This window comes from Juglans microcarpa x Juglans regia, chromosome 1S (genome assembly GCF_004785595.1).
Source record: "Juglans microcarpa x Juglans regia isolate MS1-56 chromosome 1S, Jm3101_v1.0, whole genome shotgun sequence".
Lineage (NCBI taxonomy): Eukaryota > Viridiplantae > Streptophyta > Magnoliopsida > Fagales > Juglandaceae > Juglans > Juglans microcarpa x Juglans regia.
This window is the reverse complement of record NC_054595.1, coordinates 1,749,563-1,774,224: the sequence shown is the minus strand read 5'-3', so window position 1 is coordinate 1,774,224 and position 24,662 is coordinate 1,749,563. Positions and strand designations below refer to the sequence as shown.

The 24,662-nt window shown below is 35.4% G+C and overlaps 2 protein-coding genes and 2 non-coding genes across 4 annotated transcripts; 1 reads left to right on the top strand and 3 right to left on the bottom strand.

Annotated features, from left to right (window-relative positions):
• Positions 1-4,812: 4,812 nt before the first annotated feature.
• Positions 4,813-5,024, bottom strand: LOC121247936. Its single transcript, XR_005937337.1, has one exon. It is a non-coding gene; the product is annotated as a small nucleolar RNA U3 (small nucleolar RNA).
• Positions 5,025-5,066: 42 nt separating this feature from the next.
• On the bottom strand, positions 5,067-5,178 carry LOC121247937. Its single transcript, XR_005937338.1, has one exon. It is a non-coding gene; the product is annotated as a small nucleolar RNA U3 (small nucleolar RNA).
• Positions 5,179-14,938: 9,760 nt separating this feature from the next.
• Positions 14,939-16,511, top strand: LOC121244184 (dof zinc finger protein DOF2.4-like). The gene is made up of 3 exons (XM_041142211.1): positions 14,939-15,050; positions 15,207-16,163; positions 16,257-16,511. The coding sequence occupies exons 2-3, from the start codon at positions 15,226-15,228 to the stop codon at positions 16,294-16,296; spliced, it is 978 nt and encodes a 325-aa protein (XP_040998145.1). The 5' UTR covers positions 14,939-15,050; positions 15,207-15,225; the 3' UTR covers positions 16,297-16,511.
• Positions 16,512-18,775: 2,264 nt separating this feature from the next.
• On the bottom strand, positions 18,776-22,516 carry LOC121245793 (L-ascorbate oxidase homolog). Its single transcript, XM_041143658.1, has 9 exons — positions 22,383-22,516; positions 21,777-21,955; positions 21,558-21,667; positions 21,112-21,382; positions 20,453-20,552; positions 20,023-20,368; positions 19,556-19,921; positions 19,368-19,446; positions 18,776-19,256 (listed from the first exon to the last, which is right to left on the bottom strand). Exons 2-9 carry the CDS (start codon positions 21,921-21,923, stop codon positions 19,047-19,049), a joined length of 1,629 nt encoding a protein of 542 aa, XP_040999592.1. The 5' UTR covers positions 21,924-21,955; positions 22,383-22,516; the 3' UTR covers positions 18,776-19,046.
• Between the last annotated feature and the right edge of the window lie 2,146 nt (positions 22,517-24,662).

The window sequence follows — 24,662 nt, the reverse complement described above, 5'->3', positions numbered from 1 at the left end:
CTGTTTTTCGAATTAGCCAAGTCCGAAAACCCGACCCGTTTACGGTTAAAATCGAAAACGAGTATTACCCATTACCCGATTTTAACTTATTTGGATTTCTGATTTTCAGCTCATCTTCAATATCTCTCTCTCTCTCTCAAACCATCTCATTTTCGTCTTCTTCTTCATCTGCAAACCGCGACATCGTATCCGTAAAGCCTAAAGGTGTGCACAAATCAATTCGTTTCAAAGTTTTTCTCGTTGCTAGCTTTAGAAATGAAAATCTAAGATTTGACTTTCATGATGATTCTTGAACATTTTGGAATATTTAAACAAATATATTTGTTGGAGCTATGCAACAACATCGAGCTCAGAGATTTGAAAGGTATTTTAGGAGTTTCTTGTTAAACTATTTTCTATGGAGAATCGAAGGACATCCAAAAGCAATGTTCAGTGTTTTTTTTTTCTTCAGTGTTTTTATTTCTGATTTTCATTTCTGGGTTTTTCTTCTCCTCCTATGTTTTTCTTCTGGGTTTTTCCATCCGATTTTTTCTTCTGTGTTTTTCTTCTGGGTTTTCCATCTGACTTTTTTCTCTATGTTTTTCTACTGTGTTTTTCGTCTAGGTTTTTCCATCCGATTTTTTCTTCTGTGTTTTTCTCCTGTGTTTTTCCATCCAACATTTTCTTCTGTGTTTTTCTCCTAGGTTGTTCCATCCGATTTCGATTTTAAGATGATTATCGCGTGGGTTTGATTGTGATTTGGAATTGGATTTGAAATTGGGTTATTGGGAGAAATCTCCGCAAAAACAAAAACAAAAATTTGGGTAATCGGTTAACAGGCAATGGGTTAACGGGTGATCGGTTAACGGGTAATCGACATGGGAAAGATTCGGGCCGGGTCGGAAATTGGGTTTCTCGGGTCGGTTTGGGTCGGTGAACAGCCCTACATAAAGCTACATTTGATAGCTCGTGAACCACTGTACTGTTTTCTCTATATACAAACTGTAGTTTTCATTCATCTCTATGGGATAGAACCTTCTTTATATCTTCAACTAGGTGACCATAATAAGTCATAACATCATCTTCACTCTTTACTGCCTTGATGATTACTTGAGCATCTCCTTCTAGTATCATCTTTATGAAATTTAGATCCCTGCATATCTCTATGGCTTTCCAGAGAGCAAAGCATTTCGCTAATTTAGGTTGATAGACATGACTTCTTTGATCACAGACTGCTGCCAAGACCTCCCCTTCCTCATCTCTAATTATAATCCCTATACTCATTTCCCTGTTGTTGAGATCTAGTGAAGCATCCCAATTTTCTTTCACGAAATTCTGATTTGATTTTTTCCATTACTGCTTGTTTCTCTCTGCATCTACCAAAGGCATTTTACCCTTTAAGGACTTTTACGCTAGCTCAAATTCTTCAAGACCTTAAGCTAACTTATTATTTTATTAGGACTGTGTAATCTATTCTAAAAAACAAACTCATTTCTAGGGGTGCTACCTATACCATATGATGTGGGGTAGCCCCCTCCCCGCATGGGCCATGGGTGGGGTTTTCAACCTACTCCTACATCCCGAGGGTGGGGTACCCTGCCCCCTGCTCATTTCAATAATGGACTACAGTCTATTAAGCCCAAATTATTCATGGGTCTAAAAGTGATCAAAAACACATTTTTAAACCTAGATTATAAATTTAAATTTTTAAATATGACTATAATTTAAATTTGTTAGTGCATATTTTGTGTAAGGTGTAGTGTAATAGGGTGGCCTTTTTGTAGATTGCCTTTACAATACAAGTCTCACACTTAAGCAATGTGTGATTATTGTATTGCTTTGACAATCTATAAAAGGGACACTTATATATTAAATATATTTTATTATATAAATATATATTTATATAATAAAATATATAAGTGCGGGGCGGAGAAATGCGAGGCGGGGTTGGGCCCTCCCCACCCCTCGCCTTGGCCCGCTGGAGGGCCAGATGCGAGGCAAGGCAAATGGGGGCGGGGAACCGAGGCAAATGGGCTCCGCTGCCCACCCCTACTCATTTCTTTTGAGCCAAACTCTTCTCATTTCTATAGCAATCTCCTCCAACAGTGCCTTATTCATTTTCTCCATCATCTTTTCCCAAAGTTCAAGAAAGTTATCTTTTGCACTATTCCATTTCTGGATAGTACTTAGGCCTTTTGCCCATACATTATTGGCTGCTGGATATTGCCACAAAATATGCATAACTGACTCCTCTCCTCTGAGGCAGATGGGACAATAAGGGTCATCAGCAATCTTTTTGTGAAATAGGTTCTTCTTTGTTGCTAACAAGTCATTGCCAGCTTTCTAAAGGAATAATTTCACCACCCCAGGTACATTTAGATCCCAAATATTTGTCCATCTATTATCCATTACATTCTCCATAGATTTTTTTTTCTTAACTACCTTTTTCCTTTCTATCTTCACAAAATAATCACCTTTTACTCTGAACAAACATTTTTTGGAAAGACCTCAGATGAACTTATCCTCAGCGCCCACTTTGCTAAGAGGAATACCATAAATCTGATCTGCTTCCTCTTTTTCAAAAATGGATCTTACTATATCTTCATTCCACTCCCCTCTCTGCTGATTTATCAACTCTTTTACCCTTAAGTCCCTAATAAGAATTGAAACTGGTGACTGAACACGGTAGGAAGATGGTGTAGATAACCGTTTGTGGCCCCAAATCTGAATTTTGGTCCCATTCCCCACCTTCCACCTTAGACCTTCATTTTAACAGATCTAGAGTTGTCTAGATACTTCTCCAAATCAAAGAAGGTTTATAGCCCAATTTTGCCTCAACCAAAGTGGAAGTTTTGTAATATTTTTCTCTAAACACCACTGCAGCCATTGAATTTGGGTTTTGGATGAACCTCCACCCTTGTTTTCCTAGTAATACTGAGTTAAAATTCTCCAGGTCCCTGAAGCCCGATCCTCCCTTACCCTTCCGTATCCCATCTTCTCCCAATGACGACACTGCACTCTACTATATTTTTATTGGTTTCCCCACTAGAATTTTGAGAACATCACATTAAGATCTTTACAAAAAAAAAATTTGGAGTTTAAATACACTCATAGTGTAAGTGGGACTGACTTGTAATACTGCTTTTATCAAAACTTATTTCCCTGCTTGAGAGAGAAAGTTGTTCTTCTAGTTGTTTATTTTCTGCCTAGCTCTCTCTTGTATACCTTTGAATGTGTTGTATTTTGATCTTCCCACTATGGCAGGAAGTCCTAAATACTTTTCATAACTCCTACACACTAATGCTCCCTCTGCTCTCAATATATTTCTTTTATCTTTTGCTCATGTGTTATTGCTAAAGAAAATGGAGGTGTCTTTGTTTAAAAAATGACCAGCAGCTTTCTCATACCTCTTAAGCACCCCTTGCAACTTGTTCCACTCATTTACTTTAGCTCTTCTAAATAAAACATAGTCATCCACAAAAAGAAGTTGATTGGTACTGGTTCCCCCCCTCGTCACTTTAACTTTATTAGTATAGCCCATCTACTAATATTAATCAGTGAGCTTAAACCTTATGCACATAATATGAATAGATGGAGAGACAAATAGGGGTGGGCAATGGGGGCCCGCACCCCGCTATCCTGCCTCTGTCCACCCCGCCCCTCATGGATCAGTCCCAGCGGTCCCCCCTCCCTCAACTCTGGACATATATAATTATATTTATATATAGAATTGTATTCACAAAATTGTATTACATTAGCCTCCAAAGCCAATCTTAATATAGGAGGCCAAGATAATACAAAGTCTTACTTGAGCAATATCTGTTTTTAATTTATAATTTAAATTATGTCATAGTTTTGATCCAAAACCATAAATAATTTTTAGGCCCAATGGGCCATGAGTACCATTGGAGTGGGCGGGGGGCGGGGAGGATGAGATGTCTACCCCGGCCCCCCGACCCCCCGGCACAGGGCAAGGTCCCCTGCCCTTGCCTCTCGAGGGCAGGGTGCGGGGAAGGGTTGACCGCTGCATATGCGGGTAGCACCCTTAGAGACAAAAGATCTCCCTGTCTAAGACCCCTAGTAGGAAAGAATTTAATTCCTGGCTTGTCATTAATGACAACTGAGTATGAGATTGAAGTTACACAACTCATTATGAATAGAGGGTGAAATCATTGAATCTTAAAGAGAGTGCTCTTTAAAATTAGATAGGTAGTTAGAAGTTACAATGGGTCAGTTTTAATAATTTAATATGATACCAAATGTTAAATAATTTGAGTACTCAAAATAGCCGATACAACGTGTGTTAATATTTGAAAAAATAAAGTTAGAGAGTGAAATATTGATTATGAAATCTTATAGAATGTGCTATTTAAAATCTAATAGATTATAATTAGAAGTCACAGTGTATCAATTTAAATATTTAAGGATCTAAAATACAAAATAACCAATAATTTGAGTGCACAAAATGTCTTTAATCCTATCGTGCACAATATGTATTTAATCTTATCGGAAAAAGTAATGTTATATATTACAGTCTTTTCCTCTCTGTTTATTTATTTTTTATTTTTTTTGGTTTTGTAAAATATAACACTTTTCATTATTTATGGATAATCTTTTTTAAAAATAATTTACAAGTTGACCGACAATATTTCCTTTTATTTCCTTCACAAGTGGGACAAACTTAAGTGACTTTCTTTTTTTCACCAAATTCAAATAATAATATGTGAAATATAAAAACACAGATCAGTCTTAACTGCACCAGTTCATGTAGAGTGTTGTTTTGAATTCGAATTGCATCAAATAATGTAAAAAAGACCCCAAAAAAATGTTGGAAGTCTGTCAGACAACCGTGTGACCATCCCAAACCATTTTGCAATGGCTGGAAACGATCCTCAACTGCACCAGTACATGACACGATGACCATGCTGTTGCTATTACTCACGCTCTGGTCGCACGGTCGTGTCTCATCAACCAGACTTGGGGTCCTGTCTCCTTAGAACTCAAGGATACAGAAGTACGATCCTATAGAACAGATCCTCAACTGCACCAGTACATGACACGATGACCATGCTGTTGCTATTACTCACGCTCTGGTCGCACGGTCGTGTCTCATCAACCAGACTTGGGGTCCTGTCTCCTTAGAACTCAAGGATACAGAAGTACGATCCTATAGAACAGATCCTGTTCAAGTAAGGTCGTGGCCTTAAACTCTCGCAGTTTTCTATATAAACCCCTATCTTCTTTAATACATCTCCAATGTGGGAGTAGTAGTACTCTTCTGTGTGCATTTTGTCTTGGGTCTGCTTTCGTGTTTATTTAGGCTAACTTTTTCTAAACAAATAATATAAGAAAGTCCATTATTATACTATCATTACTATTTATGTACTGGCTCTCCTCATGTTTCGTCTTTTTGGTGAGAGGATCTCTCTTTCTGGAACTTTGAACTCAGAGTATCGCACTTTCTCACACGAGTAATTGGATTAAAAAACGCAACAGATATTAGAAATATCATGTACTGCTTCTGCATGCGTACGTGTTCTGTTCTGAATATAAAAATCTTTGCAAGATCAATACATGATCTGATGCAACATGTTTTTGTCTAATGGGCTGCTAGCGCGCTACCTACCTGCAACATGTATAGATATCCGAAATGAATGAATAAATGTCATATATGATGGAGCTAGCTAGCTTATGACACATGTATGTAAAATAAAATAAAAAAAGACAAATATTAATCTTAATTTCACGAAAAAACATAAAAACGGAACTATATATAAAAAGTCTGATCTGAATAATTTGCTATATATATACCTATAAAGATAAAATTCTAAAAATACAGCTTAATATCTATTTCAAATTTCTAACGACAATGCTTCATGGATATAGATTCATCCATTGTTACTTTTGTAATGAAATATTCAGAATTTGTATTTTTCTTAATAAAAACTATCAAGTGATCTTTTATAAGTCTACCTTTCATTCTAGTTTATGAAGTTTAATATAAAATTTGGATATTAATTTAGTGTCACATTAAGCATATAATAATATAATTAAGATCTTAAATAAACATTTTCTTGCTCGATATATATAAAGTCTAGGGGATAAAAATTTTTCAATTATTTTAATTCCTATAGTTCATCAAATTTAAATAATTTCTTCAATTTATTTCATTCCGGGTTCCAGATTAAGAAATAATATTGTATAATAAAATACTTTGGGATACAAATTAATAAGTTTATTATTTCTCATAAACCTAACTTTAATTTTGGAGGGAGCATATCATAGAAAATAGATAATATATAAAAATTGTACAAAATGTTGGGGCTATAGGAAAAAAATTGAAAAGAAATCTATATGTATATAAAAATTTTAGAAGATCTTGGAGAGCATATGAGAATAATAAACTCATGGCCCCCCAACCATTAATGTGGTTCCTTCATTAATTTTCATCTCATTTTATTTCATTTGTATAACCAAACGAAGCCTTAATTGCTCCTAACAGGGCCTAACTTGATCCAATGAAATCAGTACTCCAAGTCCAACGCCAACCCTGAGCCAATTCGACCCATATATGCAGATCAGTCCAAACCAAACTGCTCAGTTCAACCCAAACCCACAAATATTGCATGTTCCAGTACTTGACCTTTAATATATATATAACCTGCATCTTCTTGTGCTTCAACTCCGGTGGATGCTAGTTAGTATATGAATATATATATATATATATATGTATGTATGTATGTATGTATGAATAATGTTATATATTGAATTATATGATCGGTGGGTATATATTAAAAAAAAAAAAAAAAACAGAGAGATTATAGTTTGCGCAGCCTATACTAGTTATCGGTCGCTGATCTTTTATGACGTTCATCCACTGTCTAATCATCTTTAAGATAAATAGAAAATAGGCCATATTATGGTATAGCCTTAACAATCCTATCTTAATATTATAGGATACGCAATTAGTTAGTCATCGATCGTAATTAATTTTGATTTTTTGACTAGACGGTACTCAAGCCATGATCTGGTTCTAGCTAGATTTCTTGGTACTCTTACCAATCCTTCTAGCTATATTATTATAATATGCATGCAGGTTCGAGCTAGGAACAATATTATTATTGTGTTTCATATTAATTATTATAATCAAGTAGTACTGATATATATATATATATTTATATATATATATATATATGATCTCAGAGTTCACAATATATATATAAATCATGCACCGATTTGGTATAATCAGTTCATGGAAACTGATCAACAGTTAACCCGCTTAAAACTATATATATATAGTAGGACATGACATGATTCAAAAAAGAGAGATTAGCTAGCTAGTTATAGCTTGTTGCCAAAAGCCTGCATCTGCATGCAACAACAGAAATCATGCGGTAAGTCCTATATATGTAATTAAATCCAAGCTGTGATCTTAAGTGTTAATTGGTAACACAAAATTTGGACTGGCAGATCGATCGAGACACCTATATATATATGGTGGGGACGTTCCTAATTGGCATATATATATGTCAGTGAGAAATTCCCTGATCTGCCAAAGCTCATCATGATCATCATCGTTCACCCTTTTGGAACTTCCTGCCCACTCCCAATAAGAACCAGCCCACATGCAAGCTTTAAAAAATCTTTGTCCATATATCTTAGCTTTTGTCAGGAATATTAATATATGAACCCTACCCTCCATAGGACTTCGATCCCATTGGGAATGCATGCATGGCCAATATATATATATATATATATATATATATATATTTGGTTGTATTGTTCAAGATCAGGAAGGGGGGCCCTCTCGAAGGGAATTATGTTAAAAGTGTCTCTCCTTCCCCAGCTTTAAAGTATTACCTCCCCTAATTTCATTCCCATATGAATGGTTCTCCGAAAAATGCAGAATGTTCTTTAATTAGCTTCCAAAATGGATCTGAAAGAGTCGGCCGGTCTGTGATCACTAGACTAGTGCATGTATTGATCATTAATTTCATAGATCATACTACTACTGCATGTAAACAGTAAATTAAATTCCTAGCTAGCTATTGTTATAAGCTCATGTACGTACGTACGAAATTAACATAATATGCATGTTGCAAAATCAATTTTTTGGAGTGATCAAAAGGAGCTAGCATTAATATAATTATTTCTTGCATGTGTTTGAAAGACTGATTTAATTTGGAACAGCTAGTAATTAGCGAGGTTAATTGATCGCTAAAGCATATATATATATATATATAACATCTGATTGCATATAACAAGGTCGTAGGACGCGCGGTAGGAGTCTAGGACAATTCACTTGCAAGTTGAAACCAGCTAGTTAGCTAGCTAGCGGGTCCACAATTAATCTGAGAGTTAAATGATTTTTTTCTCCACTCTTTAGGATGTCGGTCAAGATTAATCGATAGGATTGCATGGTTTTCGGCCTAGTGCATGGTGGTGTTACTAATCATCGAATGCATGCATGCATGTACGTTTCTATGCCTAATGTTGGAACGTTGCAGCTGCTAAAATTTGTTTTTCTTACTCACTAATTTATTATATTAGGCCATTTTAAGTGGAAATTATAAATAAATTGTCATGCACGTACACCTATAAAAGAAAATTAAAGATCACAACCCACTTCCACAAAATATTTATAATGATCATGAATCGTGTCATGTGCCCCAGCTGCATGGATGCAACGTCTCACAGTACTAATGCATGCATTCTTGCTTGCATGTGTTCCTCGATCGACCTTAATTTCTAATTAAAGATATATAATCTAGTTTTTTTTTTTTTAAACTTAATTTTCAGTTCTATTGCGTTTTGTTTAGGCCGGAATCTGAAGACTGAAGTTCATATCTATTATTGTCAAAAAAATATTAATATTTACTTGACAAACTTACTACTTACTATGTCAATAATATTAATTTATACATCATCATGAGTTACCCTTCAAACATAACTTTATTTATATTTTAATAAAAAAAAGGTTATTTTATAAAAAGGAAAATTGAAGTTACGTAAGTACGTACTATCGCACGTGGAGGGAAAAGCTGTATTGCCGCAGAAGTGGAGACACGGGGCGGGGTCCATGCAGTATTATAAGCAGCTGGCCGGGTGAGGTGGGATATTTCTAACATCACATCTCCATCTGATCATCTCATGCATTAATGTTGTCCATTCACTCCTTGATCACTGTTTAAGCTACACTGATAGCTAGGGTTTCATCAACTTTCATCAGTACCCCTTCCCAGGCCTCGCCTTTTGATCAGCCTTCTTCCATCCCCTACCACCTTATTTATAACCAGCTTTTATATATATATATATATACACATTCACACATTCCTTATAATTTTACAGGTGATCCATAAAAAATCTGGTCCCTCATGCGTGATGATTTGTGATATCCATGTAACCTTAGTATTGTGAGGATAACGACTAGTACTACTACTGCATTATTTTTCTCCAGGCCCCGGCTGGCTGGCCTCAAGCTTTTTGTGAGTGGTAGTTCTCACGTTAACATTCTTACTAAAAAAAAAAAAAAAAAAGGTTATGGATCTTTAATTTCTTTTTTACTAGTTTTTTTTGTCACCCTCTCCATATTTATTAATAAATCATAAATCTTTGACTCTTTGTAAACTTCAAAATTCCACTCATTAGATTCGATCGTTTTGCTGATCAAGTAAACAGCAATATGGAAACATATATATATATATACACACACACACACACACACACACACACACACACATCAACAACTCTTTTGGTACTCTTTATGACAAATTACATAGTTCCAGTACCCACAAATAAGGTCTCTTGAGTCTTGATACCCGCTTAAATATTCCTTCATCAATGTGTATATTAATGTTATGAATCAATCTATCTTCCTGTCAAAACATCTTCCATCATTTAATAAGAATATGGCATGCATTTTATTAATGTAAAGGAAAATATAGTGTTATTTTTTAAAACGCATTTGTTTTGATAAAAAGATTGTAGGTGTTTTTTTTTTTTTTTTTTTTTTTTTCTTGAGAGAAAAAAAGATTGTAAGTTACTTTTTAGTTTTACGAACTTTTTGGTACTTTTAAAAAATATGTTGAAAACAAAGTTGAAATCTGTAGAAGACGCGGTTTTTTTTTGTTTTTTTTTTTCCCTCCAATTCGAAAACTATAAAGAATGAAAAAATTCTAACGGTCGAGTACTCATGTTTGATCTTCAAAAAGATAGCAATTACGTGTAGCCTTACCTTTTTTTTTTTTTTTTTTTAGAAGCAATGGCCGCCATTGCAGCTCCAGAGTCCAGACTAAAAAGATGATGATTTCGTTTGAAAACTCAAATAATAAAGAAATAGAAAGTAGAAACCCAGGCAGGTACTGAATTTTACAATCAATCCTTAAACTTAAGGTGCATGCGTACCAAAACTAAAAGTTTGGAGGTGACGATTACTGAACGTACAAAGTGCAAACGGGTGGGGGGGAATTCAATTCAGATAGACTCGGCGGGAATCGAATCTGGTGTCGTGTGGGGATCCTATAAAAAGAGAAAGCAGCTGATGGTGACTGAGCAAAGACAGCCCGAGGATCGAGGAAAACTACTGAGTCCTGACACCCTACACACCCTTTGACGGCGACTAGATTGTCTAACCGGGCTTCCCACTGCTGCCCCGCCATCTGTGTCATTAGCTAACCTCCCATAATTTTCTGCTAGCTACCCGACCCATAGATAGCAGATAAAGACGGGCAGCAGAGGCTCCTAGACTTTAAAGTTTGTTGTCGGGTCTTCGCCAAGTCCTCGCGCTCCGGACGGCACGCGCGGTCAGGTAACGTATGGCATGCAGCAATCAGTACGTACGTACCCAATGACTCCGAGAAACAAAATCTCCCATTCCAAGTGTTGTCAACATTTTAAGAGTCCATTTTTTCAGGCTCACGAGTAAAACACGCTGTTTTTTTTTTTTTTTTTTTTTTTTTTTTTTTTTTTTTTTTTTTTTTTTTCCTCCTTCTTCTTCTTTCTTCTGAATTGATTTCTTGCTTTCCCTTTCGCATTCATATATTTCAGTTTCTTTCTGGGTCTAAACGACAGTATGTGTGTCAGGCCCCAAATGTTCCTCACGAGCATACAGTAGTACCGTAGATTGAAACCCGCGTCTTCTACAGATTTCAGCGTTGTTTTCAACATGACCGACTTCGGACTTTGCTAGTTTCAATATCACAAACTCCATTCAACATCGATATCACATGCATGATTCATGTGTTTAAGCCCCCAATTAGTTCTTAATTAGCGACGTTAATCCTTGTTCAGACACAAATTCATGACCCTGCATGGTCAATGGTCCCACTTTGGTACATGAATGCGAACTTGCTTTCATCGATCCCTGTTGAATTCGCCTATATTTATTGAATGATATTTTCCTGAAACGAGATTGTTGGAAGAAGATTTATCTGACTTTGGGATGTTAATTTTAATGTGGATGTTTAAAACATTAAGGTCCTGTTTGGATTCAGAGATGAAATGAAATGAATTGAGATATTTGTGAATAGTAATGAGATTTATAAGTTAAAATTTGTGAATAGTAATAAATAGTAGCGAGAACTCATCTCTCAATCCCAACCGGCCTAAGGTTCAATTAATATATGTATTATCGGATTCTATAGATATAACTATAATAATATTATAGGCCCACCAATTAATTTACTTATTGATTAAATTATTCATGTAATCCAGCCAGCCAATGAGATTTGCAAGGCTTAAATTATTGTTTTAAGGTGGTGATAATGCCAAGTTAACAATAATTATATTGATAACTTAAGCAATAAGATTGAGATTTTACCCTTCATAATCAATACATAATCTCAGAATCAAGATACTGATTGACATACCGTCTCCCAAATCTGAGACATGTAGAGCCCTTTGGCCTCCCCATATATATATATATATATATATATACACAACGGAGGCCATCCCCCCCCCCCATTCCCAAAAAAAAAAAATTTACAATCCCTATATGTTTTTAAAATTTTTCGAAAATTTCAATATATCTAGAAATGTCTTTCTCCAATTTTTTTCTTATAGTTCCGAAATTTTTTATAATTTCTATATATTATTTAATTTCAAGATGTGGCTTCACCAAAATTAAATTAAAATTAAGTTTAGGAAAAAATAATAAACTTATTAATATGGATCTCAAATATTCTTTTCGTTATACAATATTAGACTTTTTAATATATATGAAATCCAAAGTAAAAATATAAGAAAAATCATTTATGATTGATGATTTGTATGAAAAAAATAGTTGAGGGGTTTTATCCTCGAGACTTCATTGAGTAAAAAAAAAAATATTTAAGCTCTCAATTATAGTATTATATGCTTAATGTGACACGGAAATATCTAAATTTTGCATGAAACTTGATAAACTAGCTTACATACTAGAATGAAAGATGACCTTCTAAAATATCACTTGATAGTTTCTATGAAGAAAATAAATCATAAATATTTCATTACGAAAATAATAATAGATTAATATTATTCCATGAAATATTATCGTCAAAAATTTGAAACATATATTAATTAGTTGTGTTTTTTATAATTTTATTTATATGTAGCAAATTATTGATATCTAGCTAATTATATATATATATAGTTATATTTTTATAATTTTTTAGTTTCCTTTTATTTTATATAAATGTATATATCAAATGATAAAAAAGTTGGCCCTGGCCTCTTGGTTCCGCCACTGTTAATATATCCACCATCGTCTATTCTGTGTCACTTCTAAAATAATCTTTGTGAGGCGATTCCTTAAATATCTATACATAAAGGCCGGGTTAATTAAATTAGTTAATTAGGAAGTGCTTTGTGAACACAATCATGCATGTAATTAATTAAATGCGGTTGTTGCATGCTGCATTAAGTCATGGTCATTGGTCAAAATATATGTGCTAGCTAGGCTTGTGCATGCTGTGATTTTCAACCAGAGAATTTATAAGAGTCACATCAACTTGATTTACGACTTGTCTTATATATATATGTTCCTTTTTTTAGGTAGAACAGTATAGTACTACTAATTAATCCCAGACCCAAGCAATCATGCAATTAATTAAGCACATCTTCCAGTCTCAAATCAAGTCCATGCGTGATCACCGAAGCTAGCATATATATATATATATATATATATATATATATATATATATATGCCAGCACACCGATTCCTGCCATGCATGAAATTATGGTGGATGATCCAACTCTTCAGTACTACAACACTAACGACGTACGTACTGTGTGCATGCAAAACAGGTGAACTAAAGTATATATTAGAATATCACTGATTTGGATTAACAGTGTTTACCCCCAGCTTCATTCTCCCCTAAACGACTGCATTTTCATCCAAAATTGCATCGATGATCTGTCTTTACAGTACTGTAACCCGCGGTTAATTTGGGGTTTTTCATGTTGGTGTTATGATCAGATAGGCAGCAGCTTGGACAAATCCCATATTTCTTAATTTCTGTGCTACTGGCCGCGCGCGCGCGCTACTTAAAATAACTTTACAAAATTATTATAGAAAGATGAGGCTTGCTAGCAAGAATCACACGTGTAAATTTTGTAGCTAAGACAGGTGTAATGGTGCAGGCTGTTGTAATCAACACCGTCATGTACGTGTAGCACACGATCGAAGGGAAGGCTAGCTAGCTATCATGATCAATATATATGTGTGGATGAAACCAGAAAAGCAGAACTCAATTGCAGTAGGCCGTTTCGAGCAGTGGCTTTAGTTGGTGTAGGGCCGTTAGCTTTTACACGTATTTCCAAGTGATTAGTCCTCTCCTTGTACTCGTAATGATGATGCAGGTTGATCTTGAACACCTAGCATCTTCAGGAAGGAAACACAGAGCTAGCAGCCCACGACAAAGATTATTCTTTTAGAAAACTTGATTACAATTATCATTATATATCCCCAGCTACCCTACTCCCCACTTCCACCAATATATATATATATATATATATATATTATATATATATAGTGGAGAGTTCCAAGCAAAACATGATTCCTAATTGACATCTCCAAGGGAAGAGCAATTCATATTTTTCTTTTTCAACTTTGCTTTCAAAAAAGGATATTTGTGATAAGTTTTTTTTAACAAAAATGATTATTTATGATGAAAATAGTCTTATTTTAACTAAAAATAATTATTTCGCTAGAAATAACTGGTCGAAAATAACCAATTTTCTTGTAGTGATTCTAAATAACTTATTCATAAAAAATTGTTTGTGGTAATTAATAATGCAACTCTTGGACATTAGAAGGATGAATTCATTGAGAGAAATGCTATACGTCAGTCATAATTATTCACTCTCATATTTTACACTTATAATTTTTTTACATAAGATGTAAATGTGTTTTACATAGGATGTGGGGTGTGAGGCAGTAAATAGTACCTGATAAGAAGAATTTTTCAGTAGTAATATTGGAAAGTTTTTTTAATTATATATATGTAGGAGCTCCCATTTTTTTAATTAATTAGCATTATATATTGCGGATGTAATTAATGCTTCTAATAACCACAAGTTCTGAGGTTAATGTCTATTAATATAATATTAATTTTGATTAAAGCATGAGCAACATGCATGCATGCATGAAGAATATGGATGGAAGAAAAGGTGGTCTTAAGTCTTAACCACCAACTCGATCGTTACCATTTCTTTAGAGTAATGTTACTGGAATCGTTAGGATAATAATGCATACATGGGGTCCTCTAAAATTAATAGATTTCATAGCAGATCGAATTGCAGTATGATTAGAAAGGTAGAGTGGGAAATGAACAGAACACCACTTCGCTCTAAGAATCACTACAATCAAATTCCAAGCTCCAAAAACGCCAGTTGTTTAATTAAAATAGTCTAAAGTAGTGCTTTCTTTCTTTCACATTGCATGTTTCTTCTCTCTCTCTCTCTCTCTCTCTCTATATATATATATATATATTAATGCTTTCCCACCTCATTCCCCCCGGCCCTATTCCTTTTTCGCCCACAAAAAACTGGCCAACAACGAAGCCATATAACTGAACCCACAAAGGCAAAGTCATGTAGTTCCACCCCTCTCTCTCTCTCTCTCTCCCCTCCATGGATCATACATGCACACTCATAGAGAACAAAACCTACTTTCTTATTTAGCTTTTCCACTTACTCAAAAAAAGACTAACACTTCATTCACTGCTTTTCTTGTTTTTGGATTGTTGTAGATCTACAAAGAAGAAAAAGATGATCCAAGAACTGTTGGGAGGTGCAGGTCTTATAGCAGGAGAGAGGAAAATCTCTCCTAAAGGGGGAGTTTTACAAGGCATACCTTCTTCATCTCCTGTACCATCTTCTTCTTCATCCTCAACAACTACTATTACTACAACAACAACATCAAATTCAGAAAGCCAAAACAACTTGAGGTGTCCACGATGCGATTCACCCAACACAAAGTTCTGTTACTATAACAACTACAACCTCACTCAGCCTCGCCACTTCTGCAAGACTTGTCGCCGGTATTGGACGAAAGGAGGTGCACTCCGAAACGTTCCAATTGGAGGTGGATGCCGAAAGAACAAGAGTCCTGCTATGCCAGCATCTATTGGAAAATCAAGCTCTGGCAAGATGAAGACCATATCATGTGAGATTGGAAGGTTAGGCCTTGGAGGTGGGCTTGATCCTGAGCTTCCATCAGGTCCAATTCTGTGGGGTTCGCCACAGAACTCTCATCTGTTGGCCTTACTTCGATCTACTCAAAACCCTAACCCTAATCACCTGTCAAATTCTGTTAACGTGAAGGAAGAAGCCGGAAATATGGGTGGATCCAACATGATCATGACTGAGCCAGCGTTTGCAAATGGTGGATTAAATGTTCGGACTTTGGGCTTGGATCCTCTTGGCCAGCTCCCTTCTCTTGGTCTATGCAGCTCTTTCTGGAGAAATAATCAACATCAAGAACAGCAACAAAATGGCTTTGTAATTGGCGAAGTTCAAAATGGTGGGATTCAAGAACTGTATCAGAGGCTCAGATCACCAAATAATAATTACTATGGTGATTATCATCACTCACCAGTAGTTCTGAATAACTTAGCTTCTTCATCTTCATCTTCCCCATCCATTTTGGAGTCTGCTTCACTGGCTGGGGGTGAATTGGGGATCAACTGTAATCCAGCATTTTCGTGGTCTGATCTCCATACAACTAATGGTGCATATCCTTGAAAATCGTAATTTCCTTTCTTGATCTTTTCCTTTTTGGTTGTTTGATCATATGCTAGGATTGTTGTCTCAGTGGTGAGCCGGTACTTGTCTGGGTAGGGGTATATGAAAGTGGCTAGATCATGAGCAACGTCAGTCCTAATTGTCTTCTTCTACCTTTTTTGTCTTTCTTTTCATCTTTCCATTTGTGTGCTTTTAGGTGTGTTTAACTTATGAGGGGTGTAACCAAGGATCCAGATGTGATAAAAATGGAAAATGTAAGGTGTAATTTCCGAATTCTTCTTGATGTTGCAAATGGCATGTATTTTCACATAGAATATCGATATATATGATCATGGCCCTTTTTCTTGAATGCGCGCATGATGCAAAGGGCCGGCTAGCTAGCTGCAAAGTACTTGGTAATTGTATGTGGGGTTAGTCGTAGACAATCAGTAGTACGTACGTAGTGATATATGATCTAATTACATGCCAGGAATTAAGAACAAATTAACAAGTAGAATTAATATATAGCAGTAGTAAAGATTATGATCATCTTGATTTGCTCAAAAGCTTGAAGGTTTTCTTTTGATATATTAAGAGAGAGCTAGCTAGCTAGGTGGGTGGGTGGGTGGTAGTGTGGTGGCTGCCATATCATGAAGCTGATCCGTTCATTGTTTTGTTACGAGAAAGTGATCATGAATAAAGTAGCACTGTTAAAGCAGCCATGCATTGGGAAGAGTTTCCTTAAATTGCAATTTCATTTTTACTGTCGGGAAGAAGGATTCCATCATCTGCAGTCTTAGATTTTATATATATATATATATATATATATATATATATATATATATATGCCAGCTAGCCCTAATTGCCGGCTATATATCATTATCTTCTTTAATATTGGCTTAAATAAATTGCATCGCCTTCCAATATTACTCTTTCACAAGCACAACACATGATGCACGTACGGATGTAATATGTGTTGGTAATTAATTACTGGCTAGGCTCTTATATATTCAGTTTATACTTACGTATAAGTTTGAGCGTGCAAGATATAGGACCTGTTTGGATAGTGAGATGAGATGAAATGAGTTGAGATGATTTGTGAATAATAGTAAGATTATTAGTTAAAATTAAATGAGACAAGATGAGATATTGAGGTGAGATGGTCGCCTTTGTATCCAAACAGGCCCTTTAATGTTTATATATATATATATATATATATATATATATATATATATATAAACATATATACATTACTGTTGGCAGGCGTTTCGTTTAATTATTTAGTTTCTTGATTATGATCGATTAGTACATGATGAAGCACAACATATAATTAATGGAATTATTAATTAGGGACGATCGAAAGTTTAGAAAAGTTTATGCAAAAAAAGTAGGATCCTGATCATCAGTCCATTTTTAAAAGGCAATCACCTGCATGCGGGTGTAAACTCAATTTTGCTGCAACTCCTACGTGGTAGCTCGTCATTCACTGGTGTAAAAGGAGCTACACACCCGATCGGCTGGGAGCTTCAGTACCCATGAAAAAATACTCAAAAAACAGTGTATCGCAGAAACTCAACAATTCCTATGGGTTGGGCTATTAAATTATTATACCATCATGAGCACTATTTGTCCAAGCATTTTTTGTTGGGCTGGCCTGTTGTTTTCATTTCATCTCTTGGCCCACCTCTTCTTCTTGCCATCTAATTGGTTGCTTTTCTAACTCTCGTCCTCCTCTTTATTTTCTCTTATGAATAATGCTAAAGTCACCAACAGATTCTTCCAATAGAGTTTACAAATTTATTTATTTTTACTTAGTGATTAAGTAAGTGTTTCTAAATGATGTTATGAATTCTTTTCTTTTTTAAAAAAAATGTTTAAGGAAATTAAAAAAATACATAAAAAAAAAGAAATTAACTTATCGGTGGGCAGTGTTGAGACCCACTCTCGTTGGCCCTAGCATTGCTGTTCTCTTATAGAGATTTCATGAAATTACCATTTGTAGTAAAAGTTTATGTTAATGAGAAAAGAAATAGATTTTATTATTTATATTTACGTCTTTAACACTTCTTCTTACATATGAGTCAGACTCAATTTTAATAAATGAGTTTAACATGTAAAATATTTGATTAAATGAGTAAAATATACATCGAGTCGAGATTCGAACTTAAAAATTCTACTTTTTTTAATATTACGTAAAATCACCCTGTAGATCCTTTAACAAAGGAGATCCAAAACACTGACCTTGGCCCAACGTTTTCTCACATGCAGGCCTTGCACAAAACAAGGAGTGCCTTACACAAAATCAGGCTGAAGCTTTGATTGATGCTTTTAAGAGTTGTTGGGAAGCGGCTGATTCTCATCGATAATCGAACGAGTTTTTTGAAGTAAATGAAATATGATCATCCTTACTCTGTTTTTGAGTTGTAATTTCTTTTTTTTTTTTCAATTCTAGTCTATATATGCTTTTAGGAGGAAAAATAGCTTTAAAAAAACACGCATTTTTACAACTGCCATGGAAAAGAATCACAAGCAAGAAATATAATTACAAGATAAGTAATTATTAGATAGTCTCCAAGTATTATTATATTATAAAACTTTGAAATAGGATAAGATCAATATTACATCATCCATACTTTCAGAATACATAATAATTTCTCAATAAAGAGAAAATAAAAGATGGAATTAATAAATTAACAGAATAATAAAAAGACATGGGGACATGAAATTTTCTCCTTGCCATCATTTCTAAACCTTTATATTATATTCCCCTGTTTTTTTTTTTTTTTCCTTTTCTGACAGTCACACCCTCGTAACTGAAATTTAAAAAAAAAAAAAAAAATTATATTAAAAAAAAAAAAAAAAGAACACTAGCCAAAGGATTTTAAGTGCTTGGCCTTGCCACAACGCAATGCATTGAGAGGGATGTCATTCTCAGTGAAAAGACTGTGTTCATCGTTCCAAACTCTGACATACAATTGTTGTCCTAAGTATCTCCTCGACCAGATTGCAGACCTTAAATTCCACATGCCCTTGTTGTCCAAAGACACCAATACTGCACTCCATGACTTTGGATATACCTGCAGTAGTCATATGCATACGAGTTTGCATGAGTCGACTCATACATTACTGTGAATGAAGTCCAAATTATTCTTTTCATTCTCGAATGAAGACTTGCTTTGATGATTTACCTGAACAGTGTGTCTGGGAATGCCATCAACCAAGTTGTAGCGTCTCCTCATGTCAGCTGTCCATGAATCAGAACCATATCTGAAAGTTTTTGGCACAAGATGGAGGGTAAATGGTTTGTTTATTGGCACATCAAAGACATTACTGAAATGAAAACTTGCCCAATTAGGATAAAAAGAAGCATATATACCCGACTATATAGAAACTGTATCCATCAAAATGCCAAGATTGGATAGTTTTTTCATTGTTTTGGAAGACGATTTCAACGAAGTCATGAAGGGTGGTTCCAATGACAGAGGCGCCAAAGGATGGAGAGCCATTACTTGGCCTGTCCTTGATTGTGTTGAAGCCAAAGACACCAGGGATATTAAACCAGTCGGCGAGCTTCAAAGGGGTGGTTGGATCGACATGTGAGATCCCGTTAACAGCATATCGTAGCGTCTTATTTATTTTTGTTTCTGAATTGGCTAAAACAATTGTCCTCACAACCTTTATGGTCCCATAATGGAATGACCCTTGAGGGTTTGGCCTGGCTGCATTGGCTGTCAAATTCAACCTTTCTCGCACAAAGAATGGAACTCAGTGAGCACAACAACTCTTGAGACTTGAGAAAATCGTAATTTCTACAGATACCCAAAAACTCTTGAGAATGCTTACCTAATGGTCCTTGCTTGCTTCATAGACCAGTGGATGTGATAAGTTGGGCCAATAGGCAATGTGCCAGAGGCTTGTGTGTTGGAACCAGCATAGCGAAGAAATGCAGTGGTAGTCAGAATAGGCTTGGTGAAACGGGTAGAAGCAACAATGAAATAGTCCTTAATCGGTCCATTTAAGGTAACCAAAACAGCTACAGATTGACCCACATGAATGTCAAGCGATTCGTATGTGTCCTGTATTGTGTGAGCTCCCTCTACTTCAACCAGCTTCATTACATGCCCTTGAATCCTGAAGTTGATTGAAGTTTCTATGCCCACATTTGATACCTTGAATTTGTAGGTTTTCCCTGGAAGAACACCCAACCAAATCTCATCTACAGTAATGAGGGAATCGAAAGCTAGTAGACTTGGTGATGATTATAATTAATTACCTTGTTCACCCGTGAAGACAGAACCATTAGAAATTCCATTTATGAGAAGACCATCAGGTAAAGGAAGAGCAATGCCCATGTCCAATTTCTGCCGCAATACCTATAATTACCTGGTGTATTAGAGTAATTTTGTGGGATACATTCGAAATCTATCCTTAATTTTGTCATTCGCGTCGTAACAGTTGATGTGTCATATTTTAAGTGATTTTTTATTTTATTTTAAGTGATTTGACTTATTAAAAGACTTAAAATATGTTACATCAGTCAGTATGATTAAGAATGATAAAATCAAGAGAAATGATATTGACAGTCGTAAGTGTGCAAACGTCGCTCAATCACTTTAAAAAAAATGAATAAATATGGAATCCACATAAAAAAAAATTAATTTTTTAATAATGAATTTTACTCTTTTTCAAAACAACTGTACAGTACTTGCGCACTCCACAACTGTATGTAGCACTACTCTAAAATCAATGACGAAAAATAGAATTGTTCATAGGACCATATCATTCACGCTTAAATGAAAGCAAAGAAAACATGAAGTGCCTATCTAATACTATACTAGTATAGTCGTTATCAAAACAGAACAGCCATACAAGCACTCTCTCGATTTCAAAGAAGACAGAAGAAGTTAAAGGAGCAGAGTTATCTTTACAAACCTTGTGGTTACTCTTGTACCAATCACCAACAAGCAGTGTAAATTCTCCATCAGGTATAGGATATGGGATAGATATGACGGATCTCTGCGCAATATTGAAACCCCCAAAACCCCCGGCAGCTCTATGCAGTTTAGTTGAAGGGAAGTAGGTGAAGGTTCCAATCTGATCCTTGGTTTGAAACTTGTACGTCCAGTTCGACTTTGGAGGAATGGGGCAATTGGTTCCAAGCACACCATCTTGCCATGATGTTTTTCTCTGTTTGATTCCATTCCTGGAACATTTCCCACAAAATGAAAGGAAACAAAGAACGCAGTTAGTACCTTATATAAGTGAAAACAAAGAACAGAAAACAATCCTGATCAGAGCTTAATAAAGGCCAAGCCGAGACAGACAATTGCAGGCAAGTGAACAGTAGAAACATTAGAGACAAAGAACTTGGTACAAACCATGTAATTAGGAAAGGTTCATCCAGATTATTAATGACATCAACAATAATGTTGTCATTAGTCACGCATTCGATTGTAGGGCCAGGAAACTGTCCATTGATAAGAATGCCCTACAAAATCATAAGAAGTAAAATCAGATTTAAGATATGAGGCTGTGATCAAACCAAACATGTTATAAATGGCACCATGTTTGCAGCTGGGAGCTAGACATTAACCAACCTTGTAAGGAACACCAAGGGGATAAATTGTTCCATATGTAACCGTCCATGTATAATATCTATAGGGATCTTCTGCTTTCACCCATAAAGCACTTAAGCAAGCCAATGCTCCAAGAAAAAAAGGCAGGAAAATGGCCGCCTGCCTCATGGTAATGGATATATTGATCCTGTTTCAAATGTCTGCCAAAAACAAACAAGCAATCAAAATCATATGTTGTGGATGCTTCACTCATTTGAACAGTATATCCATCATATTATTTAAAATTTAGTACTGGTTCTTAATATCATGTCCACTCGGTATTAAACAAATGTATACATGCATATATAATAGGATTGAAAGTACGTAGAACTCATGTATACAGATAAAAATCTAATATGGTTCAGGAAAATAAGAACAAGCTGCTGTAACAAACAAAATAACCCAAAACATCGTAGGAATCACTGAAAACTATGGTTATTGTTAATATATACCAATTGCGGTGACTTGAGCATTGAAGTTCGAAAATCAAGTTCCAAAAACAAGACTGTCAATGAAAAACAGTGCATTTATAATACTTGCGCGAATACAAAAGAACTTGGAAGTGACAATTACAAACTAGAAGCTTACGGCCTGAACTTGAAATTCCACAACGGAGGAGGCCGGAACAGATCGAAGGAGGTGGCCGACTTGCAGTGCAACAAGGTAATAACATGAAGCCCTTATATAATATAAAAAGAAGAAATGAACATGAAGAATTGAAGATCGATCCTGGCGATGCCAGCATGGACACGAACAACGAGGAACTATATATATATATATATATCTTATTTTGCGGGCGCACGTCATGCTCAAACTACTCGTACACAAATACATACTCTTTCACAACTCATAGCTAGGCGGCGGCCAGTTGCCTATTTGACCAGAATTTATTGGTTGCATTATGTATCATGTAAATATATAACAAAGTGTTTTTGTTTACTACTCGGTTTCTTTAGTCGTGAAGATGTGAAGCTGGCATATGGATTTAGAAACTTGGACGTGGATTCGTCGGTGGGGAAGAGAGAGAGAGAGATCTAAGAAAGCGGGACCAGCGCAGCCAAGGGCGGATCATCATTAATTGCAACAAATTATTGAATATATTTGAGCAAATTTAACGCGGAGAGAGAGTGAGTTTTTGTATCTCTTTCGTTGGCGTTGCAATTACTTGCAATTGCTTTTGTAGGCATGCATGCAGTTGAAAGTGACGGTAAAAACTGATGATCAGGATGATGGAAGCCATGCTTCATGCATAGACACTACTATACTGGGGATGCGTGGCCTGCCCTGGATGTGCGATCTGCCTTCGATTTTTATGGATTCCAATGCGAATTTTCGTACTACTACTCCTTAGCTAATTCTTTGTTTTGCCGGCTGCTTGCATGTTTAATTTGTTTAGTGCTCGATCGATCTGCCCAAAAACATAAAAAAGACTGATAATCTGCGTCGTAGCTTCCTTCTGCTATTTAGTACTCCTTTCACGCCCTGTGGACCATGCATTCAAGTTATATATAATTTGTAAAGTCAAATGGGTTGAATTGATAAAACAAATTAAATCAATAAAGTTGTTTCTATATATATAGATATATATATACTCTTGAAGTTTCCTTTTTAAAGATCATGAACTGATTATGTACGTTCGATGCATCCTTCAAATTTAGCAACATTGTGATACGTACAATCGCCCAATCTTAATGTTTCTTTTTCATTTTAAACGTAGACTTCTGGCAGAAATTAAGCTGAGACATCTAGATCTAAAAATTGGAACGGACGCAAATCATGTCAATGTTGTACTACTTATTTATCATGGGTTAATCGAAGAAATTACGGTGTGCATGCATAAGGTAAAGAAACCCTTTTGCTAACAAAGAAAAAGAGTTCAACTGGATAAAATCAGCCATTATTTACTATCTCACATTAAAAATAAAATAAAATAAACTGTTGGTGGAGGTAAACAGTAGCTGATGTATAGCAAAACTCAACTCTTTTACATTTTTTTTTCAAAATCGTGTAGTCAACTAGAAGCTTTATTGATGGGCAAGTCAACTAGTCGCTACATGTTGCGCGCAATGCAATATCCCAAGAACAGATCTCACGGGGAACACAAGATGTGGTGTATATGCTACAAAACCGCTAGACCAACTTAATTCCAAACATGTGAAATTAAATTCTAGTCATGTGCCCAAGTATGATGCAACTTTACATATTCAGCTGAAAATCTTCTAGGGAAATAATCTTTCCAATGATGCCCAAGTCACTACAAGAAAAACGGCTTTTCACCTCCAAAATATTTCCAATACTAGTACTTGTAAATAATACTTCTTATGATACTTGAGTACTCGTCCCTCACACACATATTCAGATTCCCTAAAGTTTCTATCCGAACTTCAGGTTTTGGAGGTGAGACGAGAATTTTGTATTTTGTTTGAAAGTTTAAAATATTATGTTTTAATATTATTATTATTTTGGGATTTAAAAAATTGAATTATTTATTATATTTTATATGAAGATTTGATATTGTCAAGATCACCATTCTAGACTCTAGAGTTCATATAATTAAGAACTCTAAAAGAGATTAAATAGATCCCCCCAACACACAACACATGTATTTATGCGCTCGTGTGTTTATATATATGTCTCGTTTCTTTTCTTAACAAGCCACTTTTCAAGTAATTGCATCCAGAAACAGCTACTCGCAGTATGCTTCTTTATCTTTATTATTAATCTAAAAATATGTATAGGTTTGCATGGGGGGCCTATGGGCGGCAAAAGTACTCTCTCTAGCTCTTTATTTATTCAACTTTCGCTCCATCTACCTTTGCTTGCTCTACTATGAGTGTCGGCTATCACGGAGCTTGACATTCTGTCACA